Source organism: Ornithorhynchus anatinus, chromosome 16, assembly GCF_004115215.2.
Source record: "Ornithorhynchus anatinus isolate Pmale09 chromosome 16, mOrnAna1.pri.v4, whole genome shotgun sequence".
In the NCBI taxonomy this organism is placed as follows: domain Eukaryota; kingdom Metazoa; phylum Chordata; class Mammalia; order Monotremata; family Ornithorhynchidae; genus Ornithorhynchus; species Ornithorhynchus anatinus.
In genome coordinates this window covers 45,848,102-45,867,702 of record NC_041743.1, presented here as the reverse complement: position 1 = coordinate 45,867,702, position 19,601 = coordinate 45,848,102, and the positions used below count along the sequence as shown (strand labels likewise).

Below are 19,601 nucleotides of genomic sequence, written 5' to 3'. Positions count from 1 at the left end.
GGCCTCTTCACTCTCCCCCCAGATCTCCCTACTCCCCACAGCCCTCCCAAACTCACTTTCTCACTGTCCCTCTGAACTAATTATAATAATTGTGGCATTTGTTAAGTGGTTATTATATGCAAAGAGAAGCTGCATGAACGAGTGGATAGCACCCAGGCCTGGGAGTCAGAAGGTCCTGGGCTCTAATCCTAACTCCACCGCTTGTCTGCTGTGTGACTTGGGACAAGCGTAGTTTAGTGGAAAGAGCACAGGCTTGAGAGTCAGAGGTCGTCGGTTCTAATCCAGGCTCTGCCACTTGTCAGCTGTGTGACTGTGGGCAAGTCACTTCACTTCTCTGTGCCTCAGTTACCTCATCTGTAAAATGGGGATTAAGACTGAGCCCTACGTGGGACAACCTGTTTACCTTGTATCTACCCCAGCGCTTAGAACAGTGCTTGGCACATAGTAAGTGCTTAACAAATACCATCATCATCATCATCATCACTGAGGTTGGTACAAGATAATCGGGTCAGACAAAGCCCTTATCCTAAATGGGCCTCACAGTCTAAAGGAGAGGGAGAACAGCTATTTGGTCCCCATTTTATAGATGAAGAATCTGAGGCACAGCTCATTCATTCATTCATTCATTCATTCATTCATTCATTCATTCATTCATTCAATTATATTAATTGAGCAGAACAGTGTAGTAAGATCTGGGGAGAATATAATAAAACAATAAACAGGCACATTCCCTGCCCACAATGAGGTCACTGTCTAGAAGTAGAGACAGACATTACTATAAATAAATTACAGATTTGTACATAAGCACCATGGGGCTGGGAGTGGGAGTGCAATGGGGCTCGAAGGTCAAGTGATTTGCCCATGGTCATTTGCCCAAGGAGGCAAATGTCAGAGCCGGGATTAATTAATCAAAGGGTCTTTCCATTAGGCCATATGTGGGTGACAACAGGGGAGGGGAAGTGAGGAAACTAAATGTGCAGGGGAGGTGGAACCGCAGAGATTAGAGAAATGCGGAATGGAGACAAGTCACCTCTCCAGAATCCGTGCCATCACCCCTCTCAGGCCTTCAGAGAACTGAGCCCTCAGCCTTCTCTTCCTGGGCTCGTGTGGCTCAGTGGAAAGAGCAGGGGATTCGGAGTCAGAGGTCATGGGTTCTAATCCTTCCTCTGCTACTTGTCTGCTGTGTGACTTTGGGCAAGTCACTTCACTTCTCTGTGCCTCAGTTACCTCATCTGTAAAATGGGGATTCAGACTGTGAGCCTCACGTGGGACAACCTGATTATCCTGTATCTACCCCAACACTTAGAACAGTGCTCTGCATCTAGTAAGCGCTTAATAAATACCAACATTATTATTATTATTATCCCAGTGCTTAGAAGAATGCTTGGCACATAATAAGCGCTTAACAAATAATGATGGCCATCATAATGATTATTATTATCCACACCTGCCATTCTGGGGTGGATCCTTGAACTCACAGTCCACAGTCCGGGTCCACTTGCCCCCACTGAGGTTCCAGAAGACCGGAAGGAGCCCCTCACCTGTGTTCTTCCCCTAGCTTCTACCGCCCTGCCCTCCCCAGGGAGGCTCTCGCACCCTGCTCAGGGCTCCCCTCCTCCCCTTTGCCTCCTTCAGACCTCACTGAGGCCAGAAAGCCAAGCCAGATTGAAACGCTGCCTGGCCCAAAGGGTAGAGCGTGGGCCTGGGAGCCAAAAGGACCGGAGCTCTAATTCCTGCTCCGTCACTTGTCTGCAGCGCGTGACTTTGGTCTTTCCTTCTCAATGCCTCAGTAACCTCATCTGTAAAATCGAGATTAAGATTGCGAGCCCTACGCGGGACAGGGACTACGTCTGCCCAGTGCCCGGCACGGTGCCTGGCACATAGTAAGTGCTTGACAAATACCATTCAAAAATAAAGAAAATAAATAAGCCAGCCTCTTTCCAGCGTTCCCTAGAGATACCTCCAGAGAAAGCTCAGCTCCAGGGGCCTTTCTGACAAATACAGAACAGGCTCATTCAGTTGGTGTGGCTCGGGCTACTGGGGCTCACCCGTAGGCTTGAGCGCAAGGTGCGGTGTGGGTGTGGGGGGGTGGCTCGTGGACTCTCCCGTGCCCCCGCCGCCGGGTGCGCCCACTGCCCCGTGGGCCTGCCTAGGGAATCCGAGCCGGGAGGGACCGGTCGGCGTCTGACCCCTGTCCCCCGGGGGCAGTGAGTTGCCCCCGTCCGGTCCAGGCCAGAGCCATCCCTGCCTCTGGGGCTTTAGCCAGGCCCGGGACGGGCACCCCACGTCCCCTGCCCCTCCGAGAGGGTATTAGGGCCAGGGGGCTGCTGATTTGGCCCTGCCAGTCGTCCGGCCTGTCCTAACCAGAGGCCGGGGCGACGGGGCGTGCAATGGCGGCCGGTGTCCACGGGGGGGCGTGGAGGGGCCAGGGGTGGGGTGGGGGGTTACCCCTTGGGGGGGATTTTCTGGGGGGAGGGTCTCGGCCCCTTCTCCCCTCCCCTCCACTCCCCGGAGCAGAGATGGGGGGAGGTCGACCAGGTGGGGCGGGGGGCCTCGCGGCCCTGCGGCCCCCGGGTCCCAGCGGGAGGCAGGATGGACCTGTGGTTAGAGCAGGAAGGAGGGGGCGGGCGGGGGCAGGGCTGCGGACTGACCGGAGGAGGCGGCTCAGTCCGGAGGCGGCGGGGAGCCGGGGAGCCGGGGTCCGGGGGTCCCAGAGAGAGGGGACGCGGAGACAGGGGCCGGGCCGGGTCGGGTCGGGCTGGACCGGCAGGTCATGGAGCCCCTCTCCTTCCACGACTACATCTGCGGCCTCGACCCCGCCACCCTGCCGCGGGTGCTGAAGATCTGCTCGGGGGTCTATTTCCAGGGTGAGCGACCCCCGGACCGGGCTCGCGGAGGGGGAGGGGACCGGGGTGGGGAGGGGAGGGTCTCCGGGGTTCTGCTGCCCGTGTCCACGGCCGTCTGAGAAGGGGGCACCGAGGAGGCCGGCCGGCAGGGCTGGCACCGGACGAGGACCTGAGAGTTGGGGTCGGGATGGGGAGAGGGAAGGAAGAGGAGGAAGAAGAAGGGGAGGCAGAGGAAGACAGGAGGGGGAGGAGAAAAAGGAGGAGGACGAGAAAAAGAAAGAGGAGGAGGAGGAAAAGGAGGAGGAGGCAGAGGTCACCGGTCCTTGGTGCTGACCTTGAGGCTGAATTTAGGGGAGGGAGGGACAGGGATGGGGATGGCAGTGTTGGGGTCTTAACGCCAGGCCAATGGGCCAGCTCCGGGGAACCCGAGGAGGGGACACTGAGGAGAAGGCTGAGGGCAGGACTGAGGTGGGGCGGGGGGGGCTGCAAGGACGGGAATAACCACCCCTCTCCCCGGGCAGGGCAGGAGGTTTGGAGGCGGCAGGGTAGGGGGGCTGGGGAGGGGCACAAAGGGGGACTGGAGGGGGGCAGGGCAGGAGGAATGGGGGCGCAGTGCAGGACAGTTGCGGAGGCTCCCCGTTTCCCAGAAGAGGAAATGAAAACCACGAATCAGCAAGGGCCTGGAATTGCCCGGTACAGCCCAACCCGGGGCCCCCGGACCGACGGTTGAAGCCCGGCCCGGCGGGTGCCTGGCAGAATCGGGGAGGGGGCTGGGGGGCTGTGACAGGTGAGAAGTCAGGGGTCGTGGGAGGGGGAGGAGCTGAGCAAGAAGTGCTGAAGGAGCAACGGGAGAGGGAGCCCCAGGCACAGCAGGGGCAGGGCGGCAGGCAGAGAGAGTTAGGGGCAGGGAATCTGGTGGGGGTAGTGGGAGGGGGAGGGAATGAGCCACAGACAAGCAGTTTCTCTCCCTCCCTCACACACACACTCACTCACTCAGTTTCAGGAGCAGGAGGTAAGAGACAGCTGGTAATCGGGGCAGCCAGCCACCGTGATACCCAGTGAGGAGCCCAGAAAAACAGTGTGCCCTAGTGGAAATAGTCCCGGTCTGGAAGTTAGAGGACGTGGGTCCTGGCTCTACCACCTGTCTGCTCTGTGACCTTGGGCAAGTCACTTTACTTCTTTGTGCCTCAGTTCCCTCATCTGCAAAACGGGGATTAAGAATGTGAGCCCCATGTGGGGCAGGGACTGTATACCACCCGATTACCTTGTATCTATCTCAGAGCTCAGAACGGTGATTGGCACAGAGTAAGTGCTTAACAAATACCATAATTATTATTATTATTATTATGAGCCTGGGCAGATGCCCGGCGAGGTGTCCATGGGCACAGCCTTTCCCAAGATTGGCAGAGATGGGGACTTGGGTGACCGTGCTCGGCTGCACTGCCTGACACCTCCCGCTGCTGCTGTCCTGACCGTGGCCCCCTACGCCTCCTCTCCTAAAACCCCTCCATGACTCCCCATCAGCTGCCCCACGCTGGAAGCTGAGTTAGGCCTGTTTTCCAACCTCCTGGTGAGGGGCAGGACCAGGAGCAGAAATGTGGGCTTGAAGTGTCAGCCCTGGATGCACTGGGACTGGTCCCTTCCATGTTAGGGGTGCGAAGAGCCAATCAGAAGGAGTGAGGGCAGACAGAAAGGGGTGTGTGCTGTGGATGGACTGGGGAGCTGTGGTCCTCCAGGACTGGTCGGCAGGAGGTGGGGACTGCGTCTGGACCCTCCCAACCATCTTCCCTGCAAAGGAATTGGTGACTTGGGCAGGATTCAATTAATTCAATTCGGTTGTGACTATTGAGCGCTAACCGTGTGCAAAGCACTGCAGAAGGGGAGGGTGGACAGTCTGAGGGAAGTGACCAGCAAAAAGGAACCAAAACTGACCACAAGTGGACAGTTCTGGTGTGAACTAGCTCCCCTAACCCCTAAGACTTCTGCTTTGCTGACCCCAGTGCATCACCGGGCCCCAGGGCTCAGATGGGAACCCACTTAAGATCAGGGATCAAAGATCGGGCCAGGAGCCCCCTGTGGTGGAGAAGGGGCCGGTACCGGGACCGTGGGTACCATGGCGGCCGGATGGTGATGTTGCCCTTCCTCCCAGGCTCCGTGTACGAGGTGGACGGTAGCGAGTGCTGTCTGTCCACCGGGGACTTGATGAAGATCACGCACGTCCAGCTCCAGAAGGTCATCTGTGAGAACCCAGACACGGGCCAGACCAGGGAGCTGCCACTTGACTTCTCAGGTAAGGCTAACAGGTCTCCTCCGGGGCCTTCCCACCTCCACAGTTACTTCGCGCAAGCGCTCTTGAACGAACACACACACACACACACACACACACACGTGTGGAACTACATAGAGTCCGGCTACCCGCAAACCACTAAGTGGCTTCCCAGCATGCTCTGCTCCCTGCCACACACTCTTACCGTCTGGTTTCCCGGCATGCTCTGCTCCCCATTGCCCCATCCCCACTGAGTAGGGTGGGGTTGTGAGATTGTCACTGGCTGGAATTGGAGACCCGTCTCTTAGCCGGGCGGCAGATCAGCCAAAAAGCCTACCGAAAGTCACTTTGCATCCTGCAGTCCCTCAGGGTGTCCAGGATGGTCAGGGGGAACGACCACAGACCCAGGCCTGCCACCATCTCCTCCCCACCCTTCCCCTTCCTTCCCCTTCCTCCCTCCCCGCCCCCACATGCTATCCCCAGCTCAACTCCCATTTCTGTCCCCACCCGCACCTCGCCCCATTACTCCATCCCCAGGGGCCAGTGTGGTTAGTGTCACTGCCACTGCCACTCATCATGCAAAACTGCTTTTCTGCCCTTCATCCTCCACGGCCTTCCCCTCCCAGTCTCCTTCACCCAGATGGACTGGGGCTGGGGGCTGGGGCTGGAGCTGCTGAGGAATGGGTTTGGGGGCTGGAACTGGGGTTGGGGCTGGAGGATGAGGGGATGGGGATGGGGCTGGGGCTGAGGGATGGGGTAGGGGGGCCGAGGCTGGGGCTGGGGGCTGAGGAAGGGGGTTAGGGGCCGGCACTCGGGCTGCGGCCGGGGACGAGGGGCCCAGCAAGAAGTCAGCGCACTGATCCACAGACACACGCTGACACTCATAAAGATTCACACTGACACCTGCTGACAGTCTCACAGACACACACTGACGCATGCAGACACACACCCATACTGACACAAGTGCTGACAGTCACACAGACACACGGGTACCCACTGACTGTACACAGACACACACTGATCCTGACTCACAAAGACCACACACAAACCAGACCCACACTTGCTCACATACGCACGTTTACACAGGCATTCACAATAATAATAATAATTGTGGTTATTTGTTAAAAGTGCTCACCGTGTGCCAGGCACTGTTTGAAGCCCTGGGGTAGATACAAGATAATCGGGTTGGACTTCAGTCCCTGTCCCACACAGGGCTCACGGTCTTAATCCCCATTTTACAGATGAGGGAACTGAGGCCCCGAGAAGTTAAGTGATTTACCCAAGGTCACACAGCAGACACGTGACGGAACTGGGCTAATAACCCAGGTCTCTTTGATTCCCATGCCCGTGCTCTATCCGTTACGCCACACTGCTTCTCGTAGACCCTGAAGTTTAACCTGAAGATACACTTTGACATCTCTCTTTCTCTGTCTCTGCGTCTGTTTCGCTCTGTCTTTGTCTCTCTGCCTCTCTTTCTTACACGTCTCTGTGTTTTCCCACCTAGCTCCTCAGTCCTGTACCTCCAACTCCTGACCCTGCCCGGGTCAAGGCCATCGAGCCTTTTCTAGGCAGACCAGGTAGGATCTCAGGCCCGCAGGCCCCTGGGATCGGAGAGAGCCTACCTGATGTCACGACGGGGTGGGGCAAGGAGCAGGTGGAAGGCAGTCCCTGGTCCCCACTCCGGCCCTCCACCTTTCCCCCCTAAACCCCGCAGGGAGGCAGCAGGCAGCAGCGTGGCCCTGCCGAGCCAGTTGGCCAGGCCTCCGTCCTGGGAGCTGACACTTACCGAGGGCCGGTCTGGCGGGCGGGTGGGGTGGGCGCCCTTGAAGCTGGTCCGCAGAAGCTGCGTGGCCTAGTGGATAGAGCCCAGGCCTTGGAATTGAAAGGATCTGGGTTCTAATCCCAGCTCTGCCACTTTGCTATGTGAGCTTGGGCAAGCCACTTTACTTCTCTGGGCCTCAGTTCCCTCGTCTGTAAAATGGGGATTAAGACTGCGAGCCCCCTGTGGGATATAGACTACGTCCAACCTGATTACCTTGTATCTGTCCCAGCGCTTTGAACAGTGCCTGACACCTAGTAAGTGCTTATCAAATACTATCATCATCATCATCATACCACCTGGGCCCCATGTCCTGCCTGGCAGGATCTGAGCCCAGCGGGGCGCCCGATGGGGAGGGTCCGGTCCGCAGCCGGGCCTTGTGCCTCACTGGCGGCCGCCGCACTGTCCCCGCAGGTCACTTCCGCCCCATCCCCAGGAGCATGGCCGCTCATGCCTTCGACAGCCTGGAGGCCCTGGTGGCCGCCGCCACCGCCGCCCCCGGTGGGCTACCCGTCTGCTTCACCTCGGCCTGGGATCTCCACGTGGGGGGCCGCGTGCTCCCCGGGGGCCAGCCAGTCACGCTGACCTCCGTGGAGCTGCGCCACGGCCAGCGCCACGGCCGCTGCAAGAGCGGGGAGGGGGCTGCCGGATCCCCACCGCTCCTGCTGCCCCTGGCCCTATCTGGCCAGTTCCAGTGGTGGGAGCCGGACTCAAGGCTGACACTGCTCCAGGCCCTGCGCTGCCAGGCCCTCAGGACCCGCCGCTTTCACTGCGCCAACCTCCACTGGGCCGCCGTTGTCCTGTCACCGCTCTATGAGGTCCAGGCTATCATGCAGAGTCAGTGCCCGGGATGCAGGGGGTGGGCTGTGGGGATGGGGAGGAACAGGGAGGTGGGGCAGCGCTGTTTCCAAATGGGTCACTCGTCCTTAATCCAAAGGGCTGGTTATCCTCACCCCCACCAGGGCCACAGAGAGGGGGGTGGGATCTCTACCGATCTTCTGCCCAGTTTATCCAATCCCTGTAATTCAGCCTGGGCTCCCCAGGCCCCAGGCTGAAAGAAAGCAGGCTGGCTCCGAGAGAAACCAGGTCACGGGCAAGAAAGAGTGCAACCCTCACCCTGGGCTCCTGGGGCGCTTGGCCTGAGAACCCCAGGTGGAGAGGGCCGGACTGTGGGGCGCAGCCGGGGAGCTGGGGAAGAGCTGGGGAGGGGGAGCAGTCCGGGTGTCCCTGTTAGGTGGGACGGTTTAGGGGTCAGGGGCCTCTGGATCCGGGGCTCTCCTGGGGTCGGGGCAGCGAAGGCTCAACGCCGGCCCCGCTCCCGGGCCCCGACCCAGACCCAAGGGAACCGGCCCGGGGAGGGGAGAAGAGGGGCGTGGCGGCCCTCAGCCCGACCCCGCCTCCACCCCTTCCCTCTCGCCCACCCAGTGCGCAAGGACATAGTGAAGATCCCGTCCAGCCTCGAGGTGGACGTGGAGGACGTGACGGCCGTGACCGGCCACGTGCACTTCGTCAAGCCAGTGCTGCTGAGTGAGGTCCTGGCCCGCGGGGGCCCGTTCCCCGTGGAGGCGGAGATCCTGGAGGGCCCGGCCGGGAGCCCCATCTTCGAGAGCGCCTGGACGGGGTCCCTGCGCAAAGGCCAGCGGCTCCGGCTCCACGGCCACGCCCCGGCCTGGAGGCTCCTGGCCACCGCCGGCCGCAAGGCCCCGCGCCATTTCCTGGTGTCCAGCGAGTACCGGGGGCTGCTGCGTCGCAGGCCGCGCGAGTTCCCCACGGCCTTCGACCTGCTGGCGGGGCTGGGTCCAGGCGGGCCGCTGCGCGTGGTGGTCACGCGGGATTGCGAGGGCGAGGGGCTGGCCATGGCACTGGGCGTGGGCGACCGGCTGGAGGTGCTGGGCCCAACTCACGACGGCGGGGTGGCGGGACTGGAGTGCGCGCGGCTGGGCGGGCCCGGTGAGCCCAGCGAGGACCGGGAGCTGCTGGTGCTGCCGTTGCCCCTAGCGGGCGGCTTCGTGGAGGAGCTCGGCGATGGCCGGCGCTACTCCCTGGACGAGGTCACCACCCACTTCCCGCTGCCCGTGGAGGTCAAGGTGGCGGCCGGGGACCCGACCCTGCCCTCCGACCCGCTGGGCGTCCTGCCGGCCGTGCGGCTGGAAGAGCGGGTAGCCGAACCCTTCCTGGTGGCCAGTCTGGATGAAGCCCCTCCCGGTGCCGTACCTGTCGCCTTCGAGATCCCGCCACGGTGGCTGGACCTTCTGGTGGTGCTGTCCGGGGATCCGCCGGCCTGGGGTGGGGAGCGCCCCTGCCCACCCCCTGTGGAGGAGCTCACGGAAGCCTTCTACTTCCGCCTGCGGAGGGAGCTGCCCAGCGATGCTCCCCCGCCCCCTCGGCCCCCCAAGGGCCCGGATGCCGCCCGGCGGTCCAAGGCCGAGGGCTCTGCCTGCCGGAGGAGCAGCCAGGAGACTCCAGTGAAGGTGCCCTGGGGACCCCGGGCGGGGGGCTCCCGCAGCACCCACCCCGTGTCCCAAAGACCTCCTGGCAACCCAGCACAGGGGTAGGGCACCCGATTTCCCACCGTCTAGATTCCTTTAGGCCTGGAATCTGATTTCTTCTGGGGTCCCTTCTCTCTGCAGTCTCCGCCTGAAGTGGGGCCAAAAAGCCTGAGGCCAAGTCTGCAGTCACCCACCCTGGCCAAGACACTGCCCACCCCGGCCAAGACGCCACCCACTCCAGCAATGATTCTACCCACTCAGGCCAAGACCCTGCCTGCTCCGGTCAAGGCACTGGGCTTCACGGCAAATCCGAAAGTCTCCCCGAATGCCTACAGCGGGGTCCCCAAGAGGGTAAAACCGCCCCCGAAGAGGCCGCCCCCAAGAAAGTTGTCAGGTGAGGCCGGTCTGCTGGCGGATTTCCCCCACACGTCGCCAGGCTGGAGACCGGGTGGGAGGGAAGGGGTGGAGGGTCAGATGCTTGGTCCCAGTGAAGGAACAGTAGCCACCCCTGGGATCGGCGTTGGCCAGTGTCCACTCTGACTCTGGCAGCGAGGGCCAATCAGAGGCCAGAATTGGTTCCCGGGATGGAGAGGGTGGAGGCTTGGGCAGGGCCTCGAGGCGGGGAGAGGGACAAGATGACTTCTCAAAGCTGCTTCCAACTCAGGCTGACCCGACCCCCGACCCCCAGATCTCAGGCCCTAATGCTGGCTCTTTCCAGCTCCCTGCCCCAGCCCCCACCCCCACCCCCTCACTGGCCCGTGGCCACTGGTTACCCCCAGGCGACAGCGACTCGGACCACGACTACGAGATAATGGATGAGGAGCTGCAAGAGACCATCCGCCACATGAAGGAAGCGGCGCTCCACTACTAAGGGGCGGCAGAGCATAGGTAGCTGTCACCTTGCCAGCAGAGCCCAGGGCACTGACCCCATCCCCCTCGTCGGCCTGCACAAGGAAGACCGGCATCAAGTCACCCGTGTGCTGCCACGCCGGAGACCGGGTGACCTGGGGCAGCCACCACCGTGGGCACGGGCAACCCGGTCAACTTCCACGTTCCTGGCCGTGACCCACTCTGGCCACACGGACTTTCCTCCAGAGCAAGGGCGCGCCCGCGAGTCGATACCCCGAGGGCATCATAACCCTCCTTCCCGCTGACCTTGGGGGCTGTACCCCGGCACGAACACAGTTGGGTTTGGCTACCCCTGCCACAGCCGGGGAGAGGGCCGGGGGCACTTGGGCAAGGAGGTGACTCTGAGCCCATGCTCTGCCGTATCTGGGGTCCAGCTCTCCGTAGCACAGCTGCCCAGACCTGTACACCGCCTTCTGAGCGGCTCAAATCATTCAAGTAAAGTAACTCTTTGGCCCCTGAGTTCTGCCCTGGCATCCAATTCCCAGAAAGCAGGGGGAAGACAGCGTGAGGCCCCAAGAGGCCCTGAGCCCCAGAGCCTGTCCACTCCTACGTCCCTCTGACTTTAGCCACCCACACAAAGCGTTTAATTTTAGGCTCCTTCATTTTCACTTCCCGGTTTGCTGAGCTGCGGCCGACCTGGAGGCGAGAGGGTGGGGGCCGGGGCTGGGCGGTGCGGGAGGACGTGGGAACGAGGAAGGAAACGGCCAGGGGAAATGATTCAGAAGGGAAGCGATAGTCTGCAGGCCGAGGTCCAGTTGGTCTGGCGCATGGACGGGGGCAACCGGGAGAGGCTGACACCTCTCCCGACACCTGGCCCGAGCTTCCACCTGCTGGCCGCCGGCCCCCTCCTCGGGTCCCCGACCCCGACCCCGCTTTGCCAAAGTTGGGAGCGTTCCTCAGGGCCCGAGTCCCAGCCTATCAGGCAGTCTCCGGGACTGTGGCCGGGAGGATCGGTATCTGCACTCACGATGGGCCAGAAGGCGATGATACGCAGCAGCTGCAAGCCAAGTGGGGTGGCCGCACCACCCACCAAGATAGAAGCGTGGAGGGTGGGGAAGATGAGGTTCTGGTCGACCGAGCCCAGTCCGAGGCACGGGCAGGCTGCAGCGCCCCAGAGAAAGGGCAGGCGAGAAGGGAAGGCAGGTTTGAACCAAGAGAGCTTGGAAATCGGTCATGGGTAACCCACTCCACTCCCCTCCCCTCCCCGTCCGCCAGCCTGAGGTTCCCCTTGACGATGGCTTAGAACGAAAGCTGTGGTTCCTCTGGGTCTTCCTATGTCATGCCCCAACCCGCCCTCCCATCAAGTCGCAGAGCTTCTCCAGCCAAAGAGATGGGGCTGGGGTGGGGCAGGGCACGCTCACTGCCCAGCCGAGGAGTTGAACACCGGCCCCTTCTCCGACTCGCAGCGACAGGTGGGCCCAGAGCGGGCCCAAGGGGGAGTAACCACACCGAGCAGAATACGGCCAGGGCGGTGACCAGAGGCTGCAGGGTGCAAGGCCCCACTGTGGGGAGGGTTGGGAGGGGCCCAGAAGTACCTAGGAAATCTTCCCTCCCCTCGCCCTCCAGAACCCCACAGCTGGCCTGACTTGAGCCAACAGGAAGTGGGGAAGCCAAGGGGTCAATAAAGTCAACCCTCTGTCTCTCACACCTCAATAACCCCCCAGGGCTGGTGAGGAGGAGATGTGAGGGAGACACTGGCAAGAGGGGTCCCCCAGGCCATGCGGTTTGGAGCCACAACCCCAGCCCGCCCCCTCCCACAGCAGGAAAAGTGGGAGAGAGGGCCAGGGTGGCGATGGAGCACCAGACCTGGACTGAAAGGGTTGCTTTATTAAACGAGGGCTCTGGGCTACTGGAGCTTGGCTCCCCCAGCGGCAGTCCCCACCCAAGGCCTCACGGGCACCAATGCCCCAGGCCGCAAAAGGCCCCACATGTGCCCTTAGGCTAGCTCTCCCAGCCCTTGAGTTTCAGGGCCTCGCTCAGTCCAGTCACGGCACTGGGCTGCCACAGTGGCCAGTGATGCAGTTCAGGTTCAGAGATTCTGGGGATGCCAGGCCCTGGGTGGGGGTGATCGGTAGGAACCAACTTCTGCAGGTGGCCCCGAAAGGCCGGAGCCCGCGATCCCAGGGACCCGCGATGCCAGACGGCCGAACAGCCGGGGTGGGGGAATGGGCTACTCCGCGTCGGTAGATTTGAAATGCTCGTCATCCACAGTGGAATAGATGTGACCCTCGTTGCTCAGGAAATCCACCGCCTGCCTGGTGGGTAAGGAAGGGAGAGAGATAGGGTCGCAGCCAAGCCAAGCCAAGCAGGGGAAGTGGGGGCGCAGTGGACGGAGGACCCGGCCCTCTGTCCCTGCCCCACACAGTCCCCTGACCACCTCCTCTAGCCCCACAGCTCTGAGGAGACGGCGGCAGCAGGGCCAACCTCGTTTCAGGCTCTTGGTGGCATCAGGGCCAATAATGTGGTGACTACAGGGTGGAAGATGGGGTGACCTGTGGGGCAGGGGCGAGATGGTGTGGCCAGCTGATACTCTCTTCTGCCCAGGAAGAGAGAAGTGAGTGGGAAGGGGCCCAGGGGTCCCGGAGCAGCCGAGGGGATGATCGCACAGAGTTGGAGCAAGGGTAAAATGCTGGACCCTCAATCTTCCTCCTCAATCCAGCAGCACTGCCCCACAGGACCAGGGCGGGACCAGGGTGGGATCAGGGTGGGACCAGGACAGGATCAACAGGGCCAGGGCATGGGCAGCCCTGTCCCAGCTAGGGGTGGTCCCAGGTCAGACCGCTTCACCTGAGCCAAGCTCCGAGGCTGCACCATCAGGACACGCAGATACCTCTCCTGACCCTTTGATCAACGGGGACCGCTGTGGGGAAGCCTCACCCAGTCCCTTCCAGGCTGACCAGACACTGGACTCCCCCCGACATCAAACTCCCGTAACCAAAGTGCCCACTCCAGCATGCCTACCCCCAGTTTAAGCCCTTCCCTGAGGATGAAACCGCTGCCACCCCGCCCCCCCAACCCCACAATAGCTAGTTTTAATTCCCGGCCCAGGCAGGGCCTGACAGGACCTGGCAGAGCTGAAGCGGCTGGGACAGCCTGGACCACATGGTCCAGCCCCACCCGGGGCCAAGTGAGATGGGGGAGGCCGCTGGGCCACTGGACCGATGCGGTGGCTCGGACACTCACTTGATGACTGATGCGTTCAGGTTTGGCAGCTGAGACCTGAGCTCCTGGAAGCTGAGCCCCTCTGGCTTGGGATAGGCTTTGATCAGATTCAGCACCTTGGAGCGAAGCAGAGTTTCAGCCGGCTAGCCGGGGCCCGCAGCGTCGAGCCGGGCACCGAGCTGGGCAAGGGAGAGGGCGGGATCTTACCTGGCTCTGGTGCAGGGTGAGCCCGTTGGTCGGTCCGCTGCCGCTCCCGCCCAGGCTCCCCATGTCGCCCATCCCTGAGGCACCGACAGAGTTGCCCATGATGAGCTGAGTGACAGTAAGAACAGAGGACTACCATCACCAGGCGGCGGGACGGATAGACAGCTAAGACGGCTGGTGGCACAGCCGGCACCACCTGCGTCTGCCTGGGTCACCGGATGGGGCTTGGAGGAGGGAAAGGAGAGGCCCGGCGCCCCGCACCCCCATCGCTCAGCCCAGGGCCGGGAGCCGGGCGCAGCGGGACTACGGGAAGGTCGCGGACTGGCAGGATCCCACCACCACCCACAAGAAGCACGGCTGGAGGCCCCAGGACTGGGGGCCAGGGGGCCGCTCCCAACAGGGGAACCCCGTGGCCCGCCGACGAGGTTCTCACCGGGCCGCTGGGCTTGCTGAGCGTTTGGTGGGCGTTGACGGTTTCCAGGATGTGAGTGGTGAGCTCATTCATATCCTCCAGAGGGATGATCTTGAACGCCACCAAGCTTTTTCTGTTCTGTGCCAACCGAGGCCGGGAGGGCGGGTGCCAGTGAGACACACCCGAGGTTTGAGCCCAACCCTCCACCCGCTGCAGGGCGCCACAGCCACGGGGATGAGCCCTGTAACATCATCCCCACCACGGGAGGCCGGGGGGTGGGGAGGTGTCTGCCCCAGCCCGCGGGGAGGAAAGTTTCCAAACCAAGCCCTCCCAGCCCAGGGAAGTGTAAGCGGACTCCTGCTTCAGCATAGCCCATATGACCAGGAGGTCAGAGGGGAAAGCCCCAGCACCCCAGATAGCCGCCAGGGCCCCGGCCTCCCTGACCGCCCTGGCCCCATTACCTGGAAGGAGCGGAGGTGACCAGCCACCTTGACGTATGTTTCCGGGGGGATGACGATATTCTCGCTGCTGATCTCCTAAGGGAAGGGAGAGTAGGCGTCGAGTGTGCAAAGGGGACACCGGGAAGCAGCCTACTAACCTGCCCAGAGAGGCAAGCCAGACGGCAGTTGGGTTGCAGCCCCCTCTAGACTGTAAGCTCATCGTGGGCTTATTGTTTACTGTTCTCCTGTACTCCCCCAAGTGCTTAGTACAGTGCTCTACCTACAGTAAGCACTCAATAAATAGGACTGATTGAATGACAGGTCTCCTGGAAGCCCCTCAGCTGAAACCCGAAGATTTGGGGACCCCAAACCCCATACAGGTACTCCAGCTCTTTCAGAACTGTCCCCCAGGACCCCCTCCTTGCCCTAACTCCACTCATCCCTTTCCCCCCGTCACAGGGGGACTTTAAGGGGGCGAGCAAGGAGAACGGCCCCCAACTGGGCCAGCAGAACAACCAGGCAGAACTGAGACACAGTGAAGTGACTTGCCCAAGGTCATACAGCAAGCAACTGGCAGAGCCGGGATTAGAACCCAGGTCCCCTGATCCATGCTCTTTCCACTAGGCCATGCTGCTTCTCCCACTCAGGCTTCCCATGTCGCCCATCCCCTGAGCAATAAGGAGAAGAGACAGCTACCACTGGCGGCTGAGGCCAAGAGGCAAGAATGAGGGAGATGGCTGCCCGATAGCACCAGTTGTGTGTACAAGGTTGTTCCGGCCTCTGCCAGCCAGCAGGGCACCCCAGAGAAGGGATCTGATCCGAGAATTGTTGACCCAGAGGTCTGGGCCTTCCAGGCGGTGGAGACCAGGCAGACGGAGAAGGGCCCTGGCCTCCTTCTGGACTGGAGTCAGAATCAGAGAGGTTCCCCTCTCTCCCGGCTGAACAGGAGAGCTCCGGGGCAGCCCGCAGCCCAGGCCATAGATGGGCCCCAGGACCGCCCAAGGGCCCTAGCTCACACCGTCCAACAGTGGCCATTCTCCAACCCTCCCTCGCCCTCCAGCCCAGCCCAGCCCCAAGCCACGCAGCTCACGTCCGTGTCCACCCACTGCCGGACGTCCATGGGGGCAGCGGTCATGTCATCCACCTTGTACACGATGTTGGTCGGGGCTTTCTCTGCATGCCGGATGATTCCCACAATAGTGACCTGGGCCGGACCGAGGAGAGGCACAGATGATGGGTGCGGGGAAGGCAGAGAGCGAGGGCCGACACCCACATCACTGTCACCTTGTGGTGCAGCCCAGTCACACCATGCCGCCCCGAGCCCACCCTCTCTACCTACCTGGGAAATCTCGATGTTCCCGATCCTGAACGTTTCTTCGACCTGGGTGGCGGCCAGCAGCTGGGAAACGGTGCACGGCACAATGTGCTGGGCTCGGGATCGCTGGAAGGGTGGATCACCTGTGACTACCTTCACCTCCTGCACCGGAGTAAGCTAGAAGCCCTCCACAACCCCCGCCAACCCCCAGGACCGGGCCCATGTGGCTGCCCCCTAGCAACCAGATTCACTCTGAGGTCCCTCCTTCTCCCCAGGATCCCAGGACTCTCTCTGGCATGACGCTGCCCGGCCCTGGCCGAACCCGAGGCATCCAAAGGTGCCCTGCTAGATATTCCAAGGGTTTGTCCCGGAAACGCTGGGGAGAATGGCTGCCTGTCCAGACTGGGGATAAACAGAAAGGTGGCATGAGTGACAAGGGTCCTGTTTGGAGAAGCCCAGCTGGCTCTTCTGGAAACCTTTGCAATAAAACTTCAGCCAAGCCCGGGTCAGGAGACAAAAGATTCTCTTGCTAAAAGGGGCAAGGGATTCAGCACTAGGCAGCTAAGACATGGAAACCCAACCAAGAGCCCACTTAGATAGCAGGCAAGCATTCAGCTCACTCTCCCTCTTCCCCGAAGGAAGACCTGGTGGTTACCGACAGGGACAGTTTACCACTGCTACTCCTGGGACCACTGACTATAAGGTGCTCAGTCGGCTCTCCCCTTCCTACTTCACCTCCTACAACCAGCCCATAGACTATGCTCCTCTAATAACAATAATTATAATGGTATTTGTTAAGCCCTTACTCTAGATCAAGCACCGTTCTAAGCGCTGGGGTAGATAGAAGCAAATCAGGTTGGACACAGTCCCTGTCCCACATGGGGTTGAGTCTTAATTCCCACTTTACAAATGAGGTAACTGAGGAACAAAGAAGTTAATTGACTTGCCTGAGGCCACACAGCAGGCAAGTAGCGGAGCCAGAATTTGAACCCAGGTCCTTCTTAATCCCAGAGGTTCATGATCTGATTACTAGACCATGACACTCTCTAGTACCAATCTACTCACTGCACCCCGATCTTGTCTATCTCGCTGTCGACTCCTTGCCCGCATCCTCCGTTTGGCCTGGAACTCCCCACCACCACTCTTCCCACCTTCAAACACATCCTAAAAATCTTATTTCCAAGTAGCCTTCCCTAACTGTACATTCATTCATTCAATAGTATTTATTGAGCGCTTACTATGTGTAGAGCACTGTACTAAGCGCTTGGAATGTACAAATCGGCAACAGATAGAGACAGTCCCTGCCAATTGACGGGCTTACAGTCTAATTGGGGGAGACAGACAAAAACAATAGCAATAAATAGCGCTTAGCACAGTGTCCTGCAAAAAGTAAGCACTCAATAAATACTACTGGATGAATGAATGACTAGCCCTCATTTCTTCTACTTGTTCTTCCTTCTAAGGCATCTGTGCACTTGGATCCATATTCGTTCATTCATCCAATCGTATTTATTGAGCGCTTACTGTGTACGGAGCACTGTAATAAACACTTGGAAAGTACAGTTTAGCAACAGACAGAGACAATCCCTACCCAACAACGGGCTCACAGTCTAGATCACTAATCGTCCTCACTAATGGCATTTGTACCCCTCATATCTGATTGGTATTAACAGCTTTTTGGTATTAATCACATCAATCACCCCCTTGATGTATGTGGTATCTGTACCTTCTGAGCGCTAATTAGTCATCCCATCCCAGAGGAGCAGCGTGGTTTAGTGGAAAGAGCACGGGCTTGGGAGTCAGGGGTCATGGGTTCTAATCCCGGCTTCGCCACCTGTCAGCCGTGACTTTGGGCAAGTCACTTCACTTCTCGGTGACCTCATCTGGAAAATGGGGATTAAGACTGTGAGCCCATGTGGGACAACCTCATCACCTTGTATCCTCCCCAGTGCTTACAACAGTGCTTTGCACATAGTAAGCGCTTAACAAATGCCAATGTTATCATTAGTATAGTAAGCGCTTAACAAATCCCAACATTATTATTATCCCATCCTAAACTCCACAGCAGTCGTGTACATATCCTCACACTCACCATCTCCCTTATCTGTAATCTATATGATGTGTTTCTCCCCCTCTAGACTGCAAGCTCGCTGCAGGTAGGAATCGGATGTACCAACTCTACTGTTCTCTCCCAAGCGTTTAGTGCAACGCTCTGCAGGCCGTAAGCGCTCGATAAAAACCACGGATTGACCGCTGCTACTTACTGATTTCTTCTCAAACTGGGAGGCAGAAGGGGAGCCAAATCCGCCCGGGGACTGGGTGTAGCTCCCCCCGGTGAAGGAGCTCCCGCCATAGTTGCTCTCAAACCCTCCTGCAAACGAAGACGGTTAAGGACCGTTGGCATCGGCTCCACGACCCCCCGCTCCCCACCTCCGCCGCCCTCCTCCGATCAATCCTATTTTTTGAGTGCCTGCTGCGAGCCGAGCATCATTCATTCATTCATTCACTCACTCACTCAACCGTACTTATTGAGCGCTTACTATGTGCAGAGCACTGTACTAAGCGCTTGGAATGTATAATTCGGCAACAGATATGTGGCGAGAGCTCTGTGCTAAGCGCTTGCTAGACTTATAATAATACTAACGATGGTATTTATTAAGCGCCTAATTACGTGCCAAGCACAGTACTAAGGACTGGGGTTGAAAGAAGCATAGCAACATGTTGACTCCAACATAACGGAGCCAGAGAAGCAGCGAGGCTTAGTGGCAAGAGCCCGGGCTTGGGAGTCGGAGGTCGTGGGTTCGAATCCCGGCTCCGCCACTTGCCAGTTGTGTGACTTTGAGCAAGTCACTTAACTCCTCTGGGTCTCAGTCGCCTCATCTGGAAAATGGGGATTAAGGCTGCGAGCCCCACGGGAGACAACCTGATCACCTTGCATCCCCCCAGCGCTTAGAACAGTGCTTTGCACTTGGAAAGCGCTTAACAAATACCATTATTATTATTCCCTGGGCCTCTGTGACCTCACCTGTAAAAAGGGGGATTAGAAAATGATCCCCACGTGGGGCAATCTGATTGCCCCGCATCGACCCCGGCGCTTAAGAACAGTGCTCAGCACCGAGGAAGCGCTTCACTAATACGGTCATCGTTATTGTTAGAATTATAAAGACGTTTCCCTGCCCGCAGGGAGCCTCGCCCGTCTCACCGTGACTGTTCCACATGGTGGCGTTGGGAGGGAGGGAGCAGCGGGCCTCGGGGCCGGGCCGGGCTGGGCTCCGGGGGGACTCGAGGCGACCTCCCCGAGCGCGCCCCAAACTCCTTCCCGCGAACGTCAGCTCCAATCAGCAGCCAGGGCGGCCCCGCTCCCGCCAATCAGCGCTCCCCATGTTCCGGCCGCGGCCAATCCGCTCCATTCGCTCAGAGGCGCCTGCGCGCCCCCTCCCGCTGCGTTGGCGGGAACGGCGGGCCTCCCGCCGCCATCTTTACTGAGGGCACGGGCAGTCGTCGGAGGGGGGGGGGGAGCTGAAGATCCCGGATGAGCCACGCTCGAAAACCGTCCAATTAGAGCCCCGCTTCCTGATCCGGCGCCGCTGAGGCCCGCCCCTAAGCGGCCGTCGGGCTCTGACGTCATCCCCTGCGCTTGTGGCGCATGCGTGCTGGCTGGCCCAGAGCGGGTGCGCCGCCGGTCCTTCCCCGCTAGGGGGCGGCGGATGGGGGTTGCGGGCCGCCGCCGAAAAAGCCA

At 60.1% G+C, this 19,601-nt stretch overlaps 2 protein-coding genes across 5 annotated transcripts; one reads left to right on the top strand and one right to left on the bottom strand.

The window, feature by feature from the left end:
* The first annotated feature begins 2,732 nt into the window (after nt 1-2,732).
* On the top strand, nt 2,733-10,788 carry THEMIS2 (thymocyte selection associated family member 2). Of its 2 annotated transcripts, none has more exons than XM_007661776.3 (6): nt 2,733-2,867; nt 4,996-5,136; nt 7,346-7,768; nt 8,357-9,402; nt 9,682-9,814; nt 10,200-10,788. In XM_007661776.3, exons 1-6 carry the CDS (start codon nt 2,774-2,776, stop codon nt 10,289-10,291), a joined length of 1,929 nt encoding a protein of 642 aa, XP_007659966.1. In that variant the 5' UTR covers nt 2,733-2,773; the 3' UTR covers nt 10,292-10,788. The 2 variants fall into 2 exon arrangements, with proteins under 2 accessions (XP_007659966.1, XP_007659965.1); XM_007661775.3 differs by having other exon boundaries at nt 9,562-9,814.
* A 1,348-nt stretch (nt 10,789-12,136) lies between these two features.
* On the bottom strand, nt 12,137-19,183 carry RPA2 (replication protein A2). 3 transcript variants are annotated; one of them, XM_029081507.2, is made up of 9 exons: nt 19,065-19,183; nt 18,127-18,233; nt 15,887-15,988; nt 15,638-15,751; nt 14,569-14,643; nt 14,129-14,245; nt 13,699-13,803; nt 13,513-13,607; nt 12,137-12,584 (listed from the first exon to the last, which is right to left on the bottom strand). In XM_029081507.2, exons 1-9 carry the CDS (start codon nt 19,078-19,080, stop codon nt 12,500-12,502), a joined length of 816 nt encoding a protein of 271 aa, XP_028937340.1. In that variant the 5' UTR covers nt 19,081-19,183; the 3' UTR covers nt 12,137-12,499. The 3 variants fall into 3 exon arrangements, with proteins under 3 accessions (XP_028937340.1, XP_028937341.1, XP_028937339.1); XM_029081508.2 differs by lacking the exon at nt 19,065-19,183 and adding an exon at nt 18,888-19,036 and having other exon boundaries at nt 12,137-12,580; XM_029081506.2 differs by lacking the exon at nt 19,065-19,183 and adding an exon at nt 18,888-19,031.
* Nucleotides 19,184-19,601: the final 418 nt, after the last annotated feature.

Bases quoted from the DNA above. Each gene is read 5' to 3' on its own strand.
- THEMIS2 (XM_007661775.3), top strand. From the start codon at position 2,774: ATGGAGCCCCTCTCCTTCCACGACTACATCTGCGGCCTCGACCCCGCC. The intron at 2,868-4,995 runs GTGAGCGACCCC...CCTTCCTCCCAG, and splicing joins CTCGGGGGTCTATTTCCAGG to GCTCCGTGTACGAGGTGGAC. The intron at 7,769-8,356 runs GTCAGTGCCCGG...TCGCCCACCCAG, and splicing joins GGTCCAGGCTATCATGCAGA to TGCGCAAGGACATAGTGAAG.
- RPA2 (XM_029081506.2), bottom strand. From the start codon at position 18,945: ATGCGGGGCAATCAGATTGCCCCACGTGGGGATCATTTTCTAATCCCC. The intron at 14,246-14,568 runs GTAATGGGGCCA...CGGTTGGCACAG, and splicing joins GTCACCTCCGCTCCTTCCAG to AACAGAAAAAGCTTGGTGGC. The intron at 12,585-13,512 runs GTGAGTGTCCGA...CTTACCCACCAG, and splicing joins CTGAACGCATCAGTCATCAA to GCAGGCGGTGGATTTCCTGA.